Genomic DNA, 21,238 nt, shown 5'->3' with positions numbered 1-21,238 from the left:
ACATTGAACTTGCGAGACCTCGGGAAGGTGCCCCTCCACCGTCTTAACGCCATCCGACAAAGATCGGCCCCGACAACCGTCGGCAGTCTCGAACTTGGACGCAATAGACGAAGAGACCGAAGATGGACCCTGAGGTACTCCAGCGTAACACGTCATACGCATGTAAAGCTTCAGGAGATATAAGAAGAGGGCGAGTCCTGCAATAGGCCCCTCACAATACCTCGCACTTCCATCTCCGGTTCCTAAACTCCACTACCTTTTCAAATTTACCAGCAAATTCCTCAAGATGCCTTCTCCTTTCGGTGACGCACCCAAGGCGGCGTCCCTCCTGGACTTCCACCGCGTCATGTCGCCCACTGCCGGTGTTCGCGTTTCTCCCCTTTGCTTGGGAGCGATGAACTTTGGCGATGCGTGGGAGGGCATGATGGGCAAGTGCGACAAGAAGACTGTGTTTGAGATTCTTGACTTCTTCCACAAGCAAGGTGGAAACTTCATTGATACGTGAGTCTCCTTATCCTCGATTTGAAGGCTTCATCGAGATTCCAGAAGCTAATGTAGTCATAGCGCAAACAACTACCAAAACGAGGAGTCCGAGACCTGGATTGGCGAGTGGATGAAGGAGCGAGGCGTACGCCATGAAATGGTCATCGCCACCAAGTTTACCACCTGCTTCCCTGACCCCAACAACTCTCCTCGACAACGTATCAATTACGCTGGTAACAGCACGAAGTCGCTCCGCGTCTCGCTTGAGGCATCGCTCAAGAAGCTCCAGACTGACTACATCGATCTGTTGTACGTGCACTGGTGGGACTTCACGACTTCGATTCCTGAGTTGATGCAATCGCTCAACGCCGTCGTCAACTCTGGAAAGGTTCTATATCTTGGAATCAGCGACACGCCTGCCTGGGTTGTCAGCAAAGCCAACGAATGTAAGTATCGTCATATGGCAAGCCCTGGCACCTGTGACTAACGAAATATTTAGATGCCCGCAACCACGGCCTCCGTGGCTTCAGTGTCTACCAAGGTCGCTGGTCCGCAGCTGAGCGCGACTTTGAGCGTGAGATCATCCCCATGGCACGCGAGGAAGGCATGGCTCTATGTCCATGGGGCGCTCTTGGCGGTGGTAACTTCACCACCGAAGAGAAGCGCAAGAACAACGAGCAGGGTCGAAACTTTGGCCCCGCTTCCGAGAAGCACATCGCAATCTCTAAGAAGCTCGAAGCCGTCGCCAACCAAAAGAAGACCCAGGTCACTAGCATCGCCCTAGCTTATGTACGCCACAAGTACCCCTTCGTGTACCCGATCGTCGGCGGCCGCAAAATTGACCATCTCAATGGCAACATCGAGGCGTTGGCAATCGAGTTGAGCGAGGAAGAGGTTGATGACATCGATTCCGCTGTTCCATTCGAGATTGGCTTCCCAATGAACTTCCTCTTCGAGTTCAGTGGTAACAAATACAAGAACACCATGACCAGCTCGGACGTGGGTCTTCTGGCGTACGCTGGACCTCTGGAAAGTGTACCAGTACAACAAGGCCCTAAGCCACACCCGCTTCAGGGACACGGAGGCAACTAAGAGCCCGGAAGCTAGATGTTAGATGTAAACGATAGTCGGGCCTAGAGCTTCATGTATGAATCAAGAATAGAAGTCCATAAATTTGATGTTTACCAGAGGTACAGATGTTTCGCTTCGTAAATGATGCCTTCCCAGTCAATTCAATCGTTGATGGAGACTCACCCTCACCTTCCTAGTACGACCAATCAAAATCCAAGCGGGAGCCCCACTTACACACTCTTTGCACTTTCCAATTCGCTCGCTCAATGCAGCACACCACAAAGCACACACCATGCACTCTCAACTTATCCCGCTATCCGATTTCAGACTACCAGACCATCCAAACGCTACATTAAACCTCAATGGCTCCCCTCTCAGCATCATCGACCCATCCAGTCTCACCCCCGAGACCACTAGCGAAAGCATTACCCCAGCAATCGGCCTAGCAACAGTCTTGTACAAATGGCATCCAAATGCACTCGCAGCCTTTCTAGATCTAGATGCCTGGTTCTCTCTGACATGGACACTAAGCATCGCCGAAGGCACACCCGAAGGATCGAAAATCGAAATCGGGCGCATAGGCAACCAAATCACTTTCGGTAGCCTTGACAGCAGCGGCGATAACTGGACGTTGATGCTTACCTACAACATCGTCCTAGAGGGCGAGGAAAGAGGAAAGTGGATACCGAACCCCAAAGAGAGTATGTTGGGAGAGAAAGACGTCACAGATCCGGAGGAGATTGACAAGTTGGGTAAAGAGTTTGTGGAGAAGATTGTGAAGGAGAAGAGGTGGGAGACAGGGAAGAAGATGAAGCATAGGTTCTTTGTGGAGTATGCGCCGATGGATGTTTGGGGCGATGGTATTCCGATGAATCCGCATTGGTTGTATTCTTATCTCGATCTTTCGAAGTGTACGGCTTGTAAGAAGACGGGTGTTGCGTTGCAGCGGTGTGGAAGGTGTGGTACGTCGACGTACTGTGCGGATGTTTGTCAGAAAGGGGATTGGGCTGTGCATAAGGATGTGTGCAGTATGAGTATGGAAGATAGGGGGCAGGCGATTAAGTTGTCGGAGAAGGGTGGGTTGATCATGTGGGATGTGGAGAAGACGTATGCGAAAGAGGAGGGGGAGATGAGTGCGAATCCGAATTTTGAGACACCACAAGCGAAGCGGAAGATGACGCAGACTACCGAAAGTAGTGAGAAGAGCGGATGAAGAGAAGAGAGCGATCCAACAGTGCGTCGGCCTCATCCGATAGCAGGGAAGAATTAGGATTTTATTGTACTAAGAGATGGAAAGATACAAAAGTATGACTTTGGAAGGCCTATCCGATTGATTTCTCCGGTCAATACATCGCTTACATACGTCTGCTGTTGTCAGATCCGACGATTGAAAGTGCCACACTTTGTTCCACGTAGATATGGACTTATGCCCGAGAATTCCCCTGGTGTTACCCAGCTCAGTAAGATTACATTAGTTTCCGCACCTCCCATTCACCCGAACGAGGGCTCTTGGTCAAGTGGTAAGACGCTCGGATGCAACGCTGGAGATTTCACAGGCCTGGCACTTAACCGTGTCAGTAGGGGTAAAGAAACCGGGCATACGCCATGGATTCGACCATCGGCCCCAGGGTAGAGTGAAATCTCCCTTCAAGTCTGTAGCAGACTAGATGATGCAGCTTTCGAGAGACATGCGTTCGATCCGCATAGAGCCCATTTGTTTTTGCCCCTGCCGTTGCTTCGAATGTGTGCTGACTGTCCTGAATATTGAGGCTTTAGGTATTCTATCGTGCTCGACACAGCTGTGGCACTGCTGATCTCTCCCTGTCCCGCTCGTGGCGAAAAGCCTAAGTAGAGACAAAAGGTGACCAGATACGTACCGCTAAGCATTTACACTGGATGAGTACATATCCTGTCATTTTGCTGCTTGCGTGTGAAGTCGTCTCTCTTGTCTATATAAATTGGAGCCTGGAGTTGTCTATGTAGTCCGCCGTCATCCAGGTAAAGGGGCGCACCGTGCACATTCGATGTCATATTCTCAGAGTCTGAGGATTGCGATCTCTCTCATTTGATAAGGAGTACCTTTGCGTATGTGGTGGTTATGTATTTCAGGAGTTATGAGTGGCTCGTCTCGCTCTGCGTCACCGCAGTACCATGGATGGGATGTGTTATTCTCAATTTGTCTCGGCACTGAGACCCGCCTGATTCCCTGGTCTGCATACATAAGATTGTTCATCTTCTCATCTAGCAACAGACCACAGAGCATTTAGTCTAATGGTATGACGCTCGTGCCAAAATATCCGCAGACCTTCTTAGGAGCGGGCGCTTGATCGCGCCTTGGACTGTTGATATTGATCTAGGTCCACTCTGTTTATAGTTGGTGCCATTCTGAAGCAGATGCGGGTGTAACGAGAGATCTAAGTTCGAGTCTTAGAATGCTCATCCTCTCTTTTTGCTTCGTTGGTGGATGTAGTGCGTGCTGTTTTGGTGGTAGGTCGGCATCGTTGTGGTCCCTCACTTTTTGGCCTCCTTCTTCTGTTCTTTGTCCCACTCTTTTTGCTCTTTCATAAACCTCTCCTTCTTGTCCACGTAGCCCTCGTGCAGCTTGGCCTTCTCCCAAACCTCTCTAAAGATGATGCTAGCCTCCAGTTTCTCATCTTGCCCCTGGTGGCCTTTGCTTCTCTCTAGTTGCTCTCCAGTCTTTTTGTCGTACTTTCTTCCTCCAGCATGATTTGCATATCTCTTTGCCCTGGTCATACCCATCTGCAAGAACTTGCGGGACATGTCCATGCCAACAAAGTCATCGTTCTTGTCGTACTCCAGAAACTTGGCGTAGATTTCCGATGAGGACTTTTGTGCGATGGCAGGTGATTTGAAACGCCATAAAGGGAGGATTTCGGACTTGTAGGGCTCGAATGTTAGGACACCTTGTTCGCCGCGGCCGATGCGATAGCTCGTCCGCTGGGCTTTCGTCAGAGGTTCCGAAGGCATTTTAATCGTGTTCCTGATCATGGACTACTTTCTTGGATGCTGGTGTTCAGGTCAGAAGCGGCAGCAGCGAAGGGAGGTGGCTGGCGAGGGCTCATGACGTAGTGGGTTCACGCTACGCGACGCGCGAGTACGTTGCTTTCCCTTGCACTACCCAACACGCGTCAGGGTCTCGCTGCACGCACCAGGGCACTGTAATAAACTCTCTTGATGCACGTCCTTCTGCATTCTCACGGATTACAGTTCAGCACTGAGGTAGACATGTACACAGATAGGAGTGGGTGTTGGGGTATTCGACCAGGTCTTGGTCCTACTTATATACAGTCTAATGCAATCCTTTCTAATATCGCGGTATATGTACAGGTGGATGGGTGTAGTGGTCGCACTGGCGTGGCTGTCTTATCCCAGATCTGTGGGCGCATGCAGCCGTGATACGTTTGTTTGTTGAATTTTCTGCCAGGCCTCCTGTTATTGATTGTCGTTCTTTCCCCGGGGCTTGCACACTATCTTCTCGACTCGTTGCAAGATGGTCAGATGTTGCTCTTCTTTGCCCTCGTCGTCTTGTACACCCAGCACCTGCCCAATCAGACCACCAGGCTTGGGCACTGGGCATTCCCTCTTCGCCGCCAATTTCTCTTCGATCAGGCGCTGCCTCCTCCGCTCCTCACTCATCACTCCATTGCAGCTCTCATCTTCCGGCACTCTCCGCCGCCGTCTCCGCCTGTTCTCTCCTGTGGGGTCTGCGGAATCGGCGAGTGTGCGAGGGTCGACCGGACAGGGTATCAGATGTGGAGCGGCGACGACGAGGAATGAGACCATAAGCGTCGTTCCAAAGAGTGAAGTCGTCATGCGCGACCGCGGGTGGAGATGCGGAGGCATGTTGTGTGTGTGGGTTGAGAAATTAGAGAGCGGATTGCGGAGGCATCACTGGGCCTGGGGAGTCGTTAACAGCTGGTGGATGGGATTGCGATAGTCGCTTAGAGCATACTGTGCCAATTGAGATGCCTCGAGCAGATGTGGACGGCGGGGGAGCGGGGTTGACGGTGGTGATGGTGTTCTGGTGGAGTGAACATGGACGGCGGAGCTAGCTGGACGGGCTTGGACCGACATCCCTGCGCATTCGCATGCCCGCTGTGGATCTCTCGCCCTCGACCTCCACCAGCCCACCACCTTGACTTGTTCACCTACCACAGAGCTCCCGCCCTCCAACATTCGCTATCTTCAGCTTAATAGTCCTATATAACTACCACATAGTCACGAGACCCGCCCATTCACTGCATCTGCAACGCGCCACACGCGTACCGCCACCCCGTACTGTTCGCGCCCACCAGAATCTTCCGTTACGAACAGCTCGCATAGCTGCAGACGCATTACGCACGCAATTGCCAACCGAAAGCTTTATACGTTCCGAAAGCCCTGCGCGGGCGTATAGCGCATAGCCGTCGCCATGAGCGCCGGTGGTAGCGACCTCGACAAGTATGGAGAGCCACTCAGCCGACTAGCATACGTACGATATATGGGGCTGACACTGATCGCAGAGCTATTCAGCAGCTTCGCGCATGTCGTCCGATCCCCGAGAACCAAGTCCGAGAGCTATGTTACAAGGCACGCGAGCTGTTGATCGAGGAGGGCAATGTGGTTGGGGTGGATGCGCCAGTAACGGTAGGCACTGTACTGCATCGGCACTTGGGCATAGCTAATCGCATGGCGTTGCTAGATATGTGGTGATATTCATGGCCAATTTCACGACCTGATGGAGCTCTTCCGGGTTGGTGGAGACGTACCGGACACGAACTACCTCTTTATGGGTAAGCCAACCGAAACAAGCCATGCTACTCCGCGCTGACTGACTGTACGCAGGCGACTTTGTTGACCGCGGTTTTTACTCGCTCGAATCTTTCCTCCTGCTCCTATGCCTCAAAGTCCGATACCCAGACCGAATAACGCTCATCAGAGGCAACCATGAGTCTCGCCAGATCACGACTGTATACGGATTCTACGATGAGTGCTTACGGAAATATGGCAGCGCAAACGTCTGGAGGTAGATCGCAATCGCATGGTCTGAATAGAGTCAATGCTAACACTGTCAGGTATTGTTGCGAAGTCTTTGATTATCTAGCCCTCGGTGCTCTCGTACAAGGCGCCGCAACATCGCTCCAAGCCACCGATGGCCCCATAGCCGAGTCCAGCAATGCAGAGAACATGCCCGACATCGACCAAGATATCGAGATTGAAACGCTCAACGCGAACGGCGAGGTTATGTACCGCTACGCACGCAACTCAGACTCCCAGTCAAGCGCCGCCTCGCAAGTAAGCGCAAACATGGGCTCCTCATCCCCCGTCGCCCCAACACCCGGACGAGTTGGCCCTGCAGGAACGGGTGCAACTTCGTCTGCCAACGGCTCAGCTCGGAACGATACCGGTGCCATCTTATGCGTACACGGAGGGCTGTCGCCACTTGTCGACTCTGTGGATAAAATCCGGCTTTTGGACCGAAAGCAAGAAGTACCACACGAAGGAGCTATGTGTGATCTCCTCTGGTCCGATCCCGATGAGATTGACGGATGGGGCCTGTCACCGCGTGGTGCAGGCTTCCTATTTGGAGCCGATATTGTCAAGACGTTCAACCATAAGAACGACCTCAGTCTCATCGCAAGAGCACATCAATTGGTCATGGAAGGTTTTAAGGAAATGTTCGACTCAACAATTGTCACTGTCTGGTCAGCGCCAAACTACTGCTACCGTTGCGGCAACGTAGCCGCCATCTTGGAACTTGGCGAGGATGGATCAAACGCTGGTTTCCAAAGGAGATCGAACGGCGACAGAGCAGGCGGTGGTGGAGGCTGGGTGCTAGGCTCCAACGCTGGACCAAACGGCGAGAGGCGACTGAGTTCCGTACTCAACGACACTTATCAGAAAAACAGAGACGGTCCAGGACGGCGGTACCGGGTCTTTGAAGCTGCCCCCCAGGACTCGCGAGGCATGCCGGCGAAGAAGCCAGTAGCGGACTACTTCCTTTGAGGAACGGCGACATTACCGCTGGAACTGGAGTTGAATAAAGCTTGAGGATTGGATACCATGCCTCATTAGGCCATTCCCGCGTTGCTTATGGGGTTGCTGAAGAGAACATCCTGCAATTGAGCTTGGGCGTTTGGAGTTTGCAATAAGAGTCCAATGAAGTTTATGGGGCGAAGACATCTGGCGCTTTATACTGGATGAGGCGATATAAGACTCCATTGTTGCTATACCGTCACCCGACCAAAGCTCATGTGCCGCCATATCTCTGTCATGTCTTCACTTCTCTCAGCGCATTAATCGTACAACAGATCTGACACCACTCCGTCCATGCCGATAGCCAACTCTGATGAAACCCTGGAACGCCGTGGGATGTTACGAGTGTCGACCTCATTACAAAGTCATCGAACTGACGCAAACGTCAGCATCTAAAGCCCAGATGATGCAGTATCATCCCAGCACCTACCGTGTACGGCTTTTGCTTATCCCAAAGTCGGTGAGGACGAGGGCACGACCATGATTCTCGTCCACGTTTCCAAGCTCAACATCTGGTATACGTTAGAAGCGAGGCTAGGATGATACTGGGGATCAACCAACATACCGACATCCGAGCGGGCGATCTGACGTTGGGGCCTGAATCTGCGCAGGAAGTATGCCAGGAGAGGGATACAGGTAGCTAGTAGGGTTACGAAAGCTATGATTGCTTCAACCGACCAGGAAGTCATGGCAAAGTTGTTAGGATGGCAGCTTGTAATGGTCTTGAAAGAAGGTTGTGTTTGAGAAAGAGCGCAACCTCCATTCCATCTTTAATCATATGCTCGAAAGCAGAATCTGCTATTGAAGCCTCTCGAGGACCTGCAATTGTACTTTTGCAGGTTTTGCATAATTGGTCAATATGCGCTCCGCCTCCATTCAGCCAGGCATAACAGGGTGGGCCATCTTTACAGAATCTCGCTTTAACCGAATTGGGTCACCCGCTGTCATCATATAACCCAAGATTCTGTTATGTGTTGTGCTGGAGTTCCGTGCCGCGCGCAGGTTTTGCACAATTGGTCAGTTCCGCCAAGGATCCTTGCCCCGTTTACAGAATCTTGCGGCAGCGCCATGCAGCCAGGTTTTGCATGATTGGTCGACTAGTACGCGGCTGACTGAGATAGGGGAATCGATGTCGTGTTGTTGGCGCACCACCAGACGTGGCGGACGGGCGCAGTATGCGTCAGGCATCGCTTTGCGTCTAAGCCGGACTGGTGAAATATCTAGGTATGCTCCGAAATGTCCAGCCTGGTCGTTACCCTACTTCTTCCTCTCTTCTCCCGAGGTCTTCAGCCTCGCGCTTCGCTGCACAACATGAACAACACTGTCAAGACTGACAGACTTGACGAAGCAATATGGCATCGCCATCGCACAACGATCGAGAGCCTTTACTGGGAAACGTCACTCGATAAGATCGATGCCCACATGAAGAAGCATTATGGTTTTGTCGCTAGGTATTTCCGCTATTATTGCATTACGAGGAGAAGAATACTAATGCCAAGAAGCAAATCACAATACGAAAGGCACTTCCGCAAATGGGAACTACGAAAGAACCTGACCACGGTCGAATGGGAAGCTACCATCAGGTATTTGACAAGGAACTCGATTGATCTTGAGCAAGTCGAAGTGTTGTTCAAGGGACGCAAAATTCCCCAGAATAGAGTTCTGCAGGAAATAGCACGGCGCAGCTCGCTCACCAACACGCTACATGATGGTATGCTCATGTTCGTGTTCGAGTTTAATCTATGAAGCTCATGATACCCAGGTCCCCACAGGCTTCCCAAGGATATCACTGTACGACCACGGTCACGCGCCCCAACCATCGACACAGCGAACGGCCTTCGAATCGTGCCAACTCCTGCCGCAAACTCATCTTCTTCTATGCAAGCGGAATCCGACGTTGGCCTAGTTACGATTACCTCACCTTCTGTCCACTGCCTCAACCTGAACGAACCCACCATCATCGCCGAGTATAGCTTGCCATTTTCCTGGACGCATGCTATCAATTTCGACTCCATCTCGCAGAGCCTCCTTGCTTCCCAGCAGTTGGTGAAATGGAACAAACCTTCCAAGATGCAGCTCGATGCGATGTTCCTTTCAAAACACCAGTCACTCGTGAATACTATGTATGAAAATCACGATACGACAGTTCCCTTGTACGCGATCGCATCACTCGTCAACAACGTATCTACGGTCGGGCATTCAACTTCGAGCGACGACGCGTACGCACTATTGAAGGCGCTCCCTTTGAGAGACGTTTCACAGAGCTTGAAGGCCCTCCCAGCTCCGATTCTGGATTCTATCAAAGAAAGGGTATTTGCTACTGCTATCAAGACTGGGGATGGAGATTTTGTATCGACTATCTTGGAGCTAAACATAAACGCCCACGAACAGATCATGATGGACTGGCCACATGAGTCGAAACCAACCTACCCACTTCAGTTTGCTGTAGCTGCAGGTCATTTCGCGGTCGCAAAAACACTATGTTCGCACATGTGTCGAGGAGCAACTCAATCACAACTTCAGGAACTGATTGACCATGTCTACGAAGGCAGGGAATACTACTCTCAAGACTCCCACAGACTCAGTGAGTCAGAAAGGACAGAGCTTATGTGCATTCTCCTTCGCGCTGGGGCCAGGCCTAATCGAAAATGTCTCGAGAATATAAACCGTGATGTCTCCGTGGCTTCTCTCAAACACATGGTACAAGCTACAACGGCAGGTATCATTGCTTGGCTGGAAGCAGGCTTGCTGGTACACTATTTCACCAGACATCATGGCGAAGAGCAGTTGGAAGCCCGATTGTTCTTGGCTAGAGACGTTTTGCAATTTGTTCTATCCGACAAAGAGCATCATCTGCCGACGACTGACCCAAGACTCAAGACAGCAATGTTTGACGCTCTTCATGCCGCTATCCATTCGCACCCTCAGAGGGCTGTGGAGATGATCCTGAAAGCATTCAGTTCTCTTGGATATCACCTTGACGACGGCGACGCTTACGTTGACGATCCCAGCGCGCCTTCCTTCATGGACAGATCAGTTCTGGAGGCGTTCGACAACGCAGACTGGAAACTGACAGCATCTCTGATGAAAGCGAAAAGACCCATGGCAAACTCAGACATGGCCAATTCAATTAACGATCAAAAGTCACAGCTTCGACATGCTATCCAAAAGAACGATCTAAGACTTGCTTTTCGCCTGTATACCCTAATGAGTTCGGACAACAAGCATTCTGAGTTTGGAAAACGCCTGGTCGAACTCGCAATCGTTCACCGCGACTCTACTATAGCTATCACCATCATTGAGGGTATGTCTTACTGGAGCACAGATGGTCTCACAATCATGCTGAGTCATGGTCAGATTATGACAGTGAGTACCCTTTTAGGAAGGAATCCGATCTGGAAAGACGCATTGGAAGCTGCGAGCGGACACAAGAATTTTGAACCCTTAGAGACGATGTTTTTCCACGGCTTAGAGGTCCCATTCATCCATGATGCACAGGAAAAACATACTATGTTGGCACAGGATGACCTTCAGCTGTGCTTTCGAACTGTTGCTTACCATTGCATGGCAACGAATAACTACGATTTATGTCACTGGCTGCTACAAGTTGGCATGGATCCCGACGAGCTCTATGTAGAATTTCCGGATGAGACTCGGATCATAAAAGGCCCAGGGTTGCATTGCTCTCTTCCTGGGGGCATAGGAACGCAATTCCTTGATGATGGCTATATGTTGCCCTCTCTTCTCGCCGTCGCGACTGAGAAAAACAACGTCGATTGGATGAAATTCCTTGCGGCTAACGGTGTCTCTGTTATTGATTCCATGGCGTTATTGCAAGCAATCAATTCGAGGGCGAACATCGCCACTGTGCGTTTTCTTCTAGACGCAGCAAAGGCGGGGAAGTCTTCACTTAAACGAAGCTATGGTGTCGCCGCACTTCGTCAAGCAATTCGTTACCGCGACATCAATCGGATCGACATTCTGTGTAGTGTTGTAAACATTGATGAGATCGAGCCATTCAACGAGGAGCTTGTGAAAATGGAACCTGTGGTCAGTCCTCTCGGCGAAGCAATCATTGCGAAAGATTCGGAAATAGTCCAGGTACTATTAAAGCACGGTGCTAGTCCAAACGCATACGTGTCCTTCGATGGCTTGAAGATGTTGAAACACATCAAGAGCCACATTCAAAGGGTAACTCCCTTACTGGCCGCTATCGATGTTCAAAGTCTTCCCCTGGTGGAGATATTGGTGGAGCACGGGGCAGAGCTACAGTACACGCGCAACATGGGCATCGCCCGCACACCTCTGCAAAGAGCCGCCGAGACAGGTAGCTTCGACATCGTGGAGTACCTCGTCGGCCAGAATGTGATTATCGATACAATTCTAGTATACTCAGGCGGTACCGCGTTGCAACTAGCTGCCATGAACGGGTTCTGCGGTATCGCAGCGTTTCTGCTCGAGAGTGGAGCCGATCCAAACTACCCGCCTGCCAAAGGTCATGGTCGAACTGCCTTCGAAGCAGCAGCAGAGTGGGCGCATGTCGACACGATGTCGCTATTGATGCAGTGGAACGCAAACCTCGATGCGCGGTTTGGAGAGCCTCCCGAAAGTCAGTACGAGCGGGCTCGACGGTTTGCCGAGAAGAACGGTTTCATGGCATCAAAGCGGTTCGTCGAACATCTCTACGATCAGAGGATGAGAGAAGGAAGTTGGCCTGCGGGTTTAGCGTTGGACTCGATGTAATTGATATGCTGATGATGCGGAGAACTGCGGACATCTCTGGGACGTATCTTGGTTTAGTTCAGATAGAGTGCGCCACTCATATCTTACCAAGGTCTACAAGTTGAGTATGCTTACTAATTTGAGCATCGGGTATGGATTTGGCGATGGCTGATGGACCCAAACTATGACGTCTCATTAAGATGTAGCTATAAGCTCAGCTCACTAGCATAGCTGCCACCTCGTTCTCTCGACGTCTTTTCACTTAAATCCTCCATGTGGACAAGTTCGACCTCCTCGTCGTTTTCCTCGTGCCGGACTGCAAAGGTCCTGGTGTATGTAATCGTGTTGGGTTCAACGGCCAGGCCTTCTTTCCCACCTCTGTCACTTCTCAACGTGTCCAGATTCTGAGTTGTGCCACGACTTCTTCTACTGCCGTTTCCGTTCGCGCTGCTTCGCTGGGTGCTTCCTTGTATCGAGCTGATGACCGAAGGGATTGCGCGTATGAAGATCAGGCGGAGAGTCGGGATGCAGGCGCAGATTACTCCGACATGGAGCTCGTACATGGACCACAGGACGACCTTCGCTTGCTTCCATGTATAGTTGTTGTCCCCGTCAAAGAAAAAGAGCGATTTCAGGCGGAGGATGGACACTACTGTGACGCTGCGGAAACGTAAGCTTGGGGCCAGATGATGTGATGTGGGCTGCATGGGCACTGACAAGGTACCAAGAGAGAACATCAATGCCACGCCGAACTTCTTCACCCATGTCATCTGGAGATGATAGACCTCGTATAGAGGAATGGCTATCATCCAGAGGTCCAACACAATGCCGATAATGGCATGCATCCATACTACCGCATCCATGTTGAGACATTTTGTTGGTCTTTCCATGTCCCATCCCGTCCAGAAATCACTAACCTACATTGCCAAGGACGAAGTTAGCTGGTGTACCGTGCACCTCGTGAGTGATCTTGACGTACCGGTAGACATGGCATCGCGGCGGGAATGAAGATGGAGAAAGTCCATAATCCAATAAAGATGATAGTCCCCCACAAAAGCTGTACTGTTCGCCGTCTGAGGAATATCCGTAGGAAGAAGGAAAGGAGCGTAATCTTGACCAAGGCAGCCTGGAGGAGGTATAGTAGAGTGACGACGTAGAGCCATCGTATAAAGTTATCGATGTGGTCAAATGGGACGTTCCAAATGTCGATACCAATGCCATTCGGAAGCATACACCTGTCGACAATAACGACAGAAGGTACGGCTAGAACCACCGTAGCTAGCACGAGGAAGTCGTCCCAGTTAAGCCCATTGACGTGGAAAAACATGTGGTAACTAAAGCGTAAGATGATGCAGGAGCCTGTCACTACGGCCAATACGATGTTTGCCACGCGTAAATGGGTGATTTCCGAGCGAACAGGCACGTCGCAGAGAGCTGAAGTTACGTTCTTGGTGGCTGGGAGAGTGTTGTAAGCAAACGTTCAGTTCATGGCGGCGAATTGAACTTACTCAAACTCTCTTTCACTGTACACGACGAAATAACGCATTTTTCCGCTGCACTCTGGAGCTCAGCGTTGGCACATACGCATTGCTTATCCGAAAGTTGGCAGGGTGAATCAACTACAGCTGTCGCCAGGCACAATTGCTACAACCATTAGCAACATATCATTTGGCCCATGTTGGCTGTTACATACCGCGCAGCTTGGAAGCGAGCCGATCGCCTTGAGCGCGGCGGCGTCCTGTGCCACCCCAATCGAGGCCCATGCCGCGAGGACCAGTAGTAGGTACAGCGGCCATCTCATGTCTCGTCTCGTCCAGCGACACACAGTATCCAAGTCGAAGTCGTCTGGCAAGAGGTGGGAACAAAGAAGGAATCAACGTTCCAGCAAAGGGGCGTTCCCGCTTGCAAGGCCGCAATTTGTATATATGCTACAAGGTCTTGGTATGGCTGATCCGATCCGCCTCGTGGCTTCCTGCAGCGTTGCGTGCTAACAAAGTTTAAATGTGCGGTACCCTTGAGTCTCCCAACCAGAGGAGCCGCACCCCTCAACGTCGTCCAACGGTTCCGTGTTCAGCTGGACTGCCACCTGCGCAACCCATTCCGAACGTTTCTTGAAAGGAGTAGGCTTGTAGCTGCATGTGTGCTGTATAGCATACTGAACGCATCGAAGAATGTTGTGCTGAAGTCGCTAACACCTGCGCCCAAGGATTTTGGACACATGGGCTAGGCCGGTACCCTACATGGAGCTGGCTTGTTAAACTTCGACGGTCCAGTCCAAACGTCACAGACCAGCCGAGGCAGTGCTAACGCCCAAGGGGATGTCGGGATGTGAACTAACGATGTCGCGCAGTTTATGCGATCATGCGCAATTCGTTTCTATTTCCACCCTAGAACAGCCAGATCTAGATGGTGAGGTACAAGTCTCGCGTGCTTCTAACCGCTTCAAGGTGTCATCGCCCTCCATTTGATATCCGTAGTGACCGTCTCAGTCCTTCCGAAACGTGCTCTCCGCATGTGGTGTGACCCGGGTTATGCTGATTTGGGTGGCGCGTTCTTGTGGTGGCCGTCTCCGCGCGGAGTAAGCCCCGAACGGTGGTTCCTGCCGCTTCGCTAGCGCGCTACATGGTTGGGGAGTCCGCTCACGTCAACGCCTCGCGCTTCCACCACAGCTACTCTATATCGGTACCCGTTCGACATCTGTCCAATCGCGAAACGGCTCTAGTAGGGATCTTGTACGAAGCGAGACGAGAGGTGGCAGGAAAACTATATACGCGATCAACAGCCCCAATGCGGTTGCTCATGCCGAGGCTTGCCAGATACTTTGATCATTGGAGGGCGACTATAAGAAGAAGATTACGACATCGAATCCAAAGCGGAGGAAACGCATGTTGAAGGAGCTCTCGTTGTTATGTTGATTATGTCCACGAGTGTGTGGAGCAATTCGACTTCGGAGTCACCGACTCGATTGCTCTTACCCCCATCAAATGTACACCATCGTCAGATCAGACCGCATCGTTGTCCATGCAGGAACGGCACTACGCCTGCTTTAGTAGCCGTCAGACAGCCGCTCGTAGCATGTTCATGGAGTCTTCCGCCCTAGTACACTACCACTGTTCCATGAATTCGTCCAAACTAGGGACGACCTGTCAGGTACGCATGAATCGCGTAAAGTATGCGGCCAAGCGATCCACTTTAGCCTACCGGATCTATACGACCTTTTGGAAGAATGGGTTCCCAGTCGACGAGGCCGCTCGTTGTATGCTAACATTGCACGTAATCTTGTGGCGTATAAACTAGACTGTAGACTGAGAGTTAGTTCTGCTGGGCGCGGACGAGCCCAACTGTCCTCCGAGGAGCCTCAAACTGTATCAAGGGACTGACCGAGTTAGTACTTTGACGCAATGCAGGCGTACCCGATGCCTCACGTCCCGTACACGTGGAGCCGAGTGTGAGGGCCCGTCGTTAGGTAGGCTTGTGCTTAGCCTGCTTCCAACAATGGTCCAGCACGGGGGGCGGCTGGGCGCGATTGCCATTGAACAACTCGATACCATGGCGAAAAGGGATCGAAACTTTCATGGAACACTGCTGTCTTGAGCCAGGCTCACGGATATGCTAATGCAGGCGGTATGTCGACATTCCCTTCTTTTTATAGCAAACCAATAAATGCAGTAGGTTCAGGATGCTGGCGAGTCCTGGTAATCGTGAAGGCTGTAGAGCAGATGAACTCTACTAATGCGATAGCGACGAAACTTCGCAAACAGTGTGATCGTGAGGCGGTGTACTCCTATATGGCCGTTGATGGATTGCCAATGTACTCGATTGTTGTCGCAAACTAAACCCCTCCCGGGAATTGTTGGTGGCATACGGATAGAGACGCTGCGAGTATTGTATGCATTAGACTGAGATATTCAAGACACGAAAGACGGTAAAGACTAGAGAGACCATTGGGAGTTAGGTGCACCTCGCAGACACTCGCATTCTGTGTTTCCTCACTTGCTACGCATTTCTTGATAGTCACCCAACATGAAGTACAAAAAAAAGGCAAAAAGAAGGTGATCATGCTCCTGCTCGAACCGAGTTCGTGACAGACCCACGAGCAAAAACATACAACAGCGAGGATTCGCTAGTAGTTACCTACCTAACTACTAATTCGCCGGTACACTGCTTGTATATGGCTGAGCGGACGGGAAGCCTAATTCTCAATGTCCTATGGTCGTATGTGAAGGAATAACCCATTTGTGATGTTTATGACGTGAGTGGGTGAGTGTATGGTGAAGCTGCACCAGAATGGGCGAGCGCAGTCGGATACCCGTGGGAAAACCTAGAAACACGAACATGTCCTGTCCAGCGTGCAAGCAGGTAGAAACTGTCGGTCATAAAGAGGGGATTTCGGGCCCAACCAGCAGACCGCAGCTTCTCTATACATGCAATGTCACTGCTCAGGGTCCTCTGTTCTGGAGTTGAATGTGTCTCTATCATAGACACTAAGAGATGTGCAAGAAATATACGTATGTGTAGGCAACGAGACTACCCAACAGCACGATGTTGGAGAGACAAAGACAAGCAGTGTTGAACCTGGAAGAACCCCTTGGTCGCGCGTCGGCCAATGAGAGCGGGTATGACGTTTAGCGCGGGAGCTTGGCTGTGGTTCCCTTGCAACGTCTCGTCGCAAGCCGACATTGCGCAGCACCAACCGTACCCGTGAGCTCTATCACAACCAGCTGCATCTTCATCTCGTCCCATCCGCCTCCGCCCCAATCCGTTGCGCCCAGTCGTCAAAGTGCGGTTCCCACACCTCGCCGGTCAATCGTCCGCCATGGATTTCTCAGACATCTTGTGAGTAGAGCTCGAGCTGTGCGAAGCTGTCCCGAAGCTAGGCAGCAGCTTTCCGCAGAGCCATTGGGACTTGGGAGTGTCGAGGATCATAGCTAACTGGGCCTGTAGTCGCATGGTGAATTTCGCCGTTGCCGTATTCGTGGTCCTCGGTGGTATCGCGAAGTTGTTCCCCTTCAACGACTTGTGAGTGTACCCGGCGCCTCCATCGGCAATCCAATCCCGTCGCATCGCCTCTCCCCGTCGTACAACCTTCGGATGGCGTACTTTATCTGGCGAGCACATAATGGCAGGCGCGTGTGGATGCGGAGAAGAGCGCAAGCTGTCAGTCGAAGGACACTCGCTAGCTTGGTCCATGTCCGTCTGGGCCTGCGCTGGGCTTGAATACCATACACGCGAATGTGCGCATCCGTGACGACGAACAAGCATCGTATGGATTGGGATTGCACCACCAGTCATGCCACCCGAAGATCGCGAGCGAAGCACACAACCACATCAAATGGCCTAGGAAAGCGCTGACAGTCTGCGCAGCTCTCACATCATCCTCGGTGTATACCTGATCATATTCGGTCTCGGTAAGATCGAGCGTCCTCTCGCTGCCATATGCCGCTGACAAGCAACAGGAACTGCCCTCCTCGAGTTTCAGATTCCCCAGCAAGTGGCACGCTATGCCTCCTTCATGTTCTCTTTCCTCGGCCGCGGCATCTTCTACATCTTCATCGGCTCCGTCATTGTCGGTGAGCGCTGGTTCCGCATTGTGCCAGGCACTATCGTCGGCATAATCGGTGTGGGCTACGCCGCTCTGGAGTTCATTCCTTCCATTGAGCCGCCAGCGAACATGCGGTACGACTCCAATACACTTTGAAAACGAGTCTTTCATGTTACTGACGATATTGCAGCGATGCTGACGCTGGTTGGGGCGCTGAGCAAGTCTAAGTCCGCAGCTCTTGGACAGGAGGACGGCGGTCGAAGAGTCCTCATTCGTAGATCGCTCGCCCTGTCTAGGCTCAGTAGAAACCTCGTCGCGCGCTTATCATGTATTAAACCAAGTATTACATGTTATGGACATGTCTGGCGTAGAATTGGTCTGCGGACCCTGACGGAAAGGGTTGGCTCTGTGCATTGTGTTGGATTTTCAAGGTTGGCTCGATCATACCCAGGTTTTGGTTACATGGGTTGGGGAGGAGCTTTTCAGTCGGTGTATGATAGGTTGTCTGATCTAAACGAGGCTGTAGTCGTCACACGTGTTCGCTTGTCTGTCTAGTGTCCGCAGTGCATGAAGCGAAGAGGCTACTAAGGCTTGCATTTCTACTAGTGTATCATGACGGGGCTCGTTGCATTCCATGATAGGCCTACAGATCGAATATGTTGTAGTTTGTACAGTTACAACAACGATAACGCCATTCTGGACGAGTTGTTTCGCCCCCCTTCGATTGGTGCAAGGCTGCGTGAGTGGCGTGCGGAGAGCAACCATTACAAATCGCTAGTGGTAGGCGAGACGGATCTGATCCGCCGACAGCTGGTCTATGGCGAGGCTCAAGTGGAGTCCAAGACTGATAGAGCCGATTTTTCCTTTTTCTTGCCGCCGAGCCCATGTATCGGAGATAACGACTCCCGACTTGCATCTTGAATGCATGTACCTGAGGGTTGGTTGGCTCTGCATCCAGAAATATGCAGGTGCGACGCGCGAGACGAATGCTCTTTCGCCGTTCCTGAGCTTGTCTTATGGCTACGGCCGCCCGTGGACGTGCTCTCAGGGTTGTCGCGCTAATCCTCGGCTTAGAATAGCAAAGTCTTGATTGGCCACCGCCGCCCATTCACCGCCTAAGAATTACAGCTTGTACCGCACCAGCACCGCCAGGCCAGTAGGCAACTTGCGCAGAATTATGACGACGGGGATCCCGAGCGCACCTGATATCATCCCTTGCTAGACCCATCATTCTTATAGTTGTTTGCCAGCCATCCGTGTGCCACACCTCCTAAAGGTTGCCCAGGTGTCTACAAAGGCCCGAAGGCCCGCATATCACACCAAGTCACGTTAGCGCCTGCTCCAGATTGACCTTCACCCTGATCGGATATCAGATCTAGCCGATAGCAAAGTCCGAACACTTATTTGGATCGAGCAGCTCCAACTCCCGGGCTGTAGGAACCGATTCACGAAATCTAGGCAACAGTGTGTCACCACGGCTGTAAGCCCACTCTTCTTACACGCACACCCAAGGTCACCGAAGACTGGCCTTATGGCACATCCTCCAGGGAGCGGGGGCACCTCTTTGGCTCCAACTCCGACACATCCACATCATCTATCGCGAGAAACGAGCAAGGACGAGCTAGAGATGGCCGAGAGTCTACGATTACTTAACCAGGCCCACGAGCACCACAGACCGAGGACAGAGACTCCGTCACAGGAACAGCAGCAGATTCACAGCCAGGAAGACCAAAGACATGAGATTTATCATTCACTCGAGGATGCGGTGCCCATCTCAGAGCAACCGGCGAACCCGGCAGACTCGACATCTCTACAACTGCCCAACATGAGCTATGACGCATCCAACGCGCCTGTTGCCGGACAAGTCTGTAGGTACGTTGTCTGAAATTTTGCTGCGTGCTTGCCACCAGTCAACAGTTGCCCGATTACAGTTGAAACCAGATCTGCAGAGAAGACGCTAACGGACCGAAGTAACTGCAAGACAACACAAACGCCGCTTTGGCGCCGATCACCAGCTGGAGAAACTGTGTGCAACGCATGTGGCTTGTACATGAAAGCGCGGAATCAATCACGTCCAGTGAATCTCAAACGCAACACTCAGACTCAGCCGATTATGCCCGTGCAGCAAAGTCCAACTCCGGGCCCTTGTGACGGCAACCGAACGTCACCGGGGTCCCTTGCGGCTTCGCCCCGAGTCGCGACCTACGTTGCTGCAGACCAGATGACAGCCGGTACATGTCCGGGTGGAGGCCGATGTAATGGCACTGGCGGTCAACAAGGCTGCAGTGGCTGCCCAGCGTTCAATAACCGCGTGTCCAAAACTGCTAAATTTGCATTGGCCCAGGCGAATGCTGCATCAAGTGACGGATCAAACGGAGTAGACGCTGCATCCAGTGCAGCGGCAGCAGCAGCTTCTACAAGTGCTATTCCCGCATGTCAAAACTGCGCAACTACCATCACACCACTTTGGAGACGGGATGACGCTGGTCACATAATATGCAACGCCTGTGGTAAGTCTACATCTGTCAAGGTGCTGACGAATGGAACCATCGGCGATAACTAACTCCAATCCGCAGGACTCTACTACAAGCTGCATGGAACACATCGCCCTGTCGCAATGAAGAAGCAGGAGATCAAACGCCGGAAACGGGTCGTACCAGCTGGTGACACAGGCTCCCAAGCAGCGCCTTCTGTTGCCGACTACTCCCCACCGCAGCGTCCGTCCCAAACCCCAGCATTCGAGCATTCCGTTTCCCCAGACCCGTCGACGGCGCTAGAATCTCGAGAAGACTATACACCCGAACCTAGAGGACCAATTGCCGTTGATTTCACCCACTATTACGGTAACGCTTCGGTAACTTCAAATCCGGCCACTCTTATACCGAGTACACAACCCAATGCACCATCGCCCCGCAAGCGCAGTCGAAGTGCTACCATGGACCCAGAAGAGACCGCCAACCCCATGCCTCATCGACCGAACGCCATCTCGTCGATATTAAACCCGTCCCAAGCCGATGTGAACGCCAATATCGACCCTTCGCTATCTGTGCCACTGCGTCCGAGCGCGGGCTCGTCGCCTAATCCTGGAGTTTCGCAAGAAGAGAAGGCAGCTAGAAGGGAAAGACTGAAGAAAGAAGCGGAGGCTATGAGACAAGAACTAGAAAGGAGACAGAAAGAGTTAGACGAGTTGGAGAACGATTGAGCTGTGGGCAGTTGTCATTCGAATAGCTGCAGCAGAGCTGGATACTGAGGTTTCGCGAAAAGCACTTGCGCCAAAAGCGGTCCCGTTCGTGTGATGGCATACACACTTTCTTTATATGCACAGGTGCTGATGAGTTAGACGACGTCTAACGACGTATGAGACCCGACTTTTCATTATCCCCA

General features: G+C 51.9%; 7 protein-coding genes across 7 annotated transcripts; 5 read left to right on the top strand and 2 right to left on the bottom strand.

Annotated features, from left to right (window-relative positions):
* Positions 1-286: 286 nt before the first annotated feature.
* Positions 287-1,575, top strand: J4E83_001078 (uncharacterized protein; the record flags this gene model as incomplete). Its single annotated transcript, XM_049328035.1, has 3 exons — positions 287-501; positions 565-929; positions 983-1,575. 3 exons carry the CDS (start codon positions 287-289, stop codon positions 1,573-1,575), a joined length of 1,173 nt encoding a protein of 390 aa, XP_049192553.1.
* A 271-nt stretch (positions 1,576-1,846) lies between these two features.
* Positions 1,847-2,767, top strand: J4E83_001077 (uncharacterized protein; the record flags this gene model as incomplete). The annotated part of the gene is made up of 1 exon (XM_049328034.1): positions 1,847-2,767. The coding sequence occupies one exon, from the start codon at positions 1,847-1,849 to the stop codon at positions 2,765-2,767; it is 921 nt and encodes a 306-aa protein (XP_049192552.1).
* Positions 2,768-4,065: 1,298 nt separating this feature from the next.
* J4E83_001076 (uncharacterized protein) lies at positions 4,066-4,563 on the bottom strand (the record flags this gene model as incomplete). Its single annotated transcript, XM_049328033.1, has 1 exon — positions 4,066-4,563. One exon carries the CDS (start codon positions 4,561-4,563, stop codon positions 4,066-4,068), a length of 498 nt encoding a protein of 165 aa, XP_049192551.1.
* Positions 4,564-5,007: 444 nt separating this feature from the next.
* J4E83_001075 (uncharacterized protein) lies at positions 5,008-5,418 on the bottom strand (the record flags this gene model as incomplete). Its single annotated transcript, XM_049328032.1, has 1 exon — positions 5,008-5,418. The coding sequence occupies one exon, from the start codon at positions 5,416-5,418 to the stop codon at positions 5,008-5,010; it is 411 nt and encodes a 136-aa protein (XP_049192550.1).
* A 568-nt stretch (positions 5,419-5,986) lies between these two features.
* On the top strand, positions 5,987-7,560 carry J4E83_001074 (uncharacterized protein; the record flags this gene model as incomplete). The annotated part of the gene is made up of 5 exons (XM_049328031.1): positions 5,987-6,015; positions 6,078-6,201; positions 6,257-6,347; positions 6,400-6,580; positions 6,630-7,560. The coding sequence occupies 5 exons, from the start codon at positions 5,987-5,989 to the stop codon at positions 7,558-7,560; spliced, it is 1,356 nt and encodes a 451-aa protein (XP_049192549.1).
* A 9,568-nt stretch (positions 7,561-17,128) lies between these two features.
* On the top strand, positions 17,129-18,081 carry J4E83_001073 (uncharacterized protein; the record flags this gene model as incomplete). The annotated part of the gene is made up of 5 exons (XM_049328030.1): positions 17,129-17,148; positions 17,257-17,331; positions 17,677-17,720; positions 17,769-17,988; positions 18,045-18,081. The coding sequence occupies 5 exons, from the start codon at positions 17,129-17,131 to the stop codon at positions 18,079-18,081; spliced, it is 396 nt and encodes a 131-aa protein (XP_049192548.1).
* Positions 18,082-19,385: 1,304 nt separating this feature from the next.
* SRE1 (sterol regulatory element binding protein, transcription factor Sre1) lies at positions 19,386-21,056 on the top strand (the record flags this gene model as incomplete). The annotated part of the gene is made up of 3 exons (XM_049328029.1): positions 19,386-19,726; positions 19,826-20,364; positions 20,431-21,056. The coding sequence occupies 3 exons, from the start codon at positions 19,386-19,388 to the stop codon at positions 21,054-21,056; spliced, it is 1,506 nt and encodes a 501-aa protein (XP_049192547.1).
* Between the last annotated feature and the right edge of the window lie 182 nt (positions 21,057-21,238).

This window comes from Alternaria metachromatica, assembly GCF_023757995.1.
Source record: "Alternaria metachromatica strain BMP 0045 chromosome Unknown scaffold_2, whole genome shotgun sequence".
Lineage (NCBI taxonomy): Eukaryota > Fungi > Ascomycota > Dothideomycetes > Pleosporales > Pleosporaceae > Alternaria > Alternaria metachromatica.
The sequence above is the reverse complement of the archived record's forward strand: the minus strand, read 5'-3'. Positions and strand labels throughout refer to the sequence as shown.